Source organism: Myotis davidii, unplaced genomic scaffold (assembly GCF_000327345.1).
Source record: "Myotis davidii unplaced genomic scaffold, ASM32734v1 scaffold1527, whole genome shotgun sequence".
NCBI lineage: Eukaryota > Metazoa > Chordata > Mammalia > Chiroptera > Vespertilionidae > Myotis > Myotis davidii.
Genome location: NW_006298269.1, coordinates 399,740 through 401,101, shown reverse-complemented (window position 1 = coordinate 401,101; position 1,362 = coordinate 399,740). Strand labels below are relative to the sequence as shown.

General features: G+C 57.2%; 1 protein-coding gene across 1 annotated transcript in view; it reads right to left on the bottom strand.

Annotated features, from left to right (window-relative positions):
- Nucleotides 1-998: 998 nt before the first annotated feature.
- Nucleotides 999-1,362, bottom strand: part of VPS25 (vacuolar protein sorting 25 homolog (S. cerevisiae)) — a 4,769-nt gene continuing 4,405 nt past the window's right edge. Inside the window, exon 7 of the mRNA XM_015570582.1 lies at nucleotides 999-1,022. Within this exon, the coding sequence (XP_015426068.1) occupies nucleotides 999-1,022 (24 nt within the window). The remainder of the gene's footprint in view (nucleotides 1,023-1,362) is intronic.

Below are 1,362 nucleotides of genomic sequence, written 5' to 3'. Positions count from 1 at the left end.
ATCCCTCTCCCCCCACCCCTCCCCGCCCCGCGCACCCGCCTTCAGGCTCATTCCTGAGAGCTGGGTGGGAGGCCGTGGGGTGTCCTCCCGCACTCAGAGTGCGCAAACCTGTTTGGTGGGGGGAGGGGGAGGGCATGAAGCTGGATAGGGAGAGGAAATGTGACCTCAGCTCCCAGGCCCTAGAAAGGGGGGGTGGCTACCACAGGCCTGCACGCCCCAGATAAGGTAGCGCCACCCCTCCTAGTCGTCCAGAGTAGCACTAGGCTGACAATACTGAGGTCAATGGGAAGGTCTGGTTTTCTCCGACGCCACCATCCCTCCGCGCTGCACAGGGATGGGAGTGTGCACCCCAGGACAAGCCCCACCTCCAAACCCAGGACCCGGTCACCCATCCCTTCCACCTCCCTACCTTGACCGCAGCTTGGCCCTGATTAGAGTGGCTGTTTTTGCTATGTGGGCTCTCCTTCCTCCCCCTTCTGTTTGCCAAAGTTTCCAATAAACCAAAGTCCATGTCCGGTTTACTCCCCCTCAGCTCTCCTAGGCCTCAACTACCTCACCCAGAGCAGATGGACAGAGGGAGGGGCTTCAGGGGAGTTCAGGACTTTCACAGGGGAGGGGAGGAAAGGAAGCCATTAAGTTACTCAGTTCAGACACAGAAAGCAGTCTGTCCCCAGGCTGTGTCCCATCAGCACTCCCCCACACAGCCCATCCCGCAGATGTAAAACCACAGGCTCGCTGGAGCCCGCCAACACTGGAGGACCTTTCCATTTACAAGGCCATAGGCCTTCTCTCCCCTCTTCTAAGCTGGGATTTGCTCAGGGGTTAACACTTCGCGGCCCTCCCCATGCCCATTCAGTAGTAACATCAGAGGCAGGCAGTGGGGTTGAGCTTTTTTAATATCATAAATCACTGTCCGGCCCCGCCTCTCATTACCAGATCGCTTCTTGGGCCTCCTATCTTCATATTGCCTGGAAGGCTGCCTGCAGCCAGGGCTTCCACTATCGGAAGGATCCAGCACCAGCCTGAGAGGGGAGGCAACAGCAGCTACAGGGGTGGGAGTGGGGAGACAGAAGCTTGTATAGGCATGAGTGTGTGTGTGTAGTTACACATGTGAACACATGTAAAGTGCTGGGTTTACAGACCCTGGCTCAGGGACAATCTAGGACAGAAGAGGAGGTGGGCAAGGAGAAGCACATCTCTTCTCTGCCTCAGCCTCACCCTATCCCAGGGACAGACACATGGGGTAAGTGGACTGAAGCCCTTTGAGTCTGGTGGAGTCGCAGATCCAGTCTGTGGGAACACTGGGTCTGTCTCCTTTTGAAAGCCCTGGAAGGGTAGGAGGTAAGGCGTAAAGGGAGACAG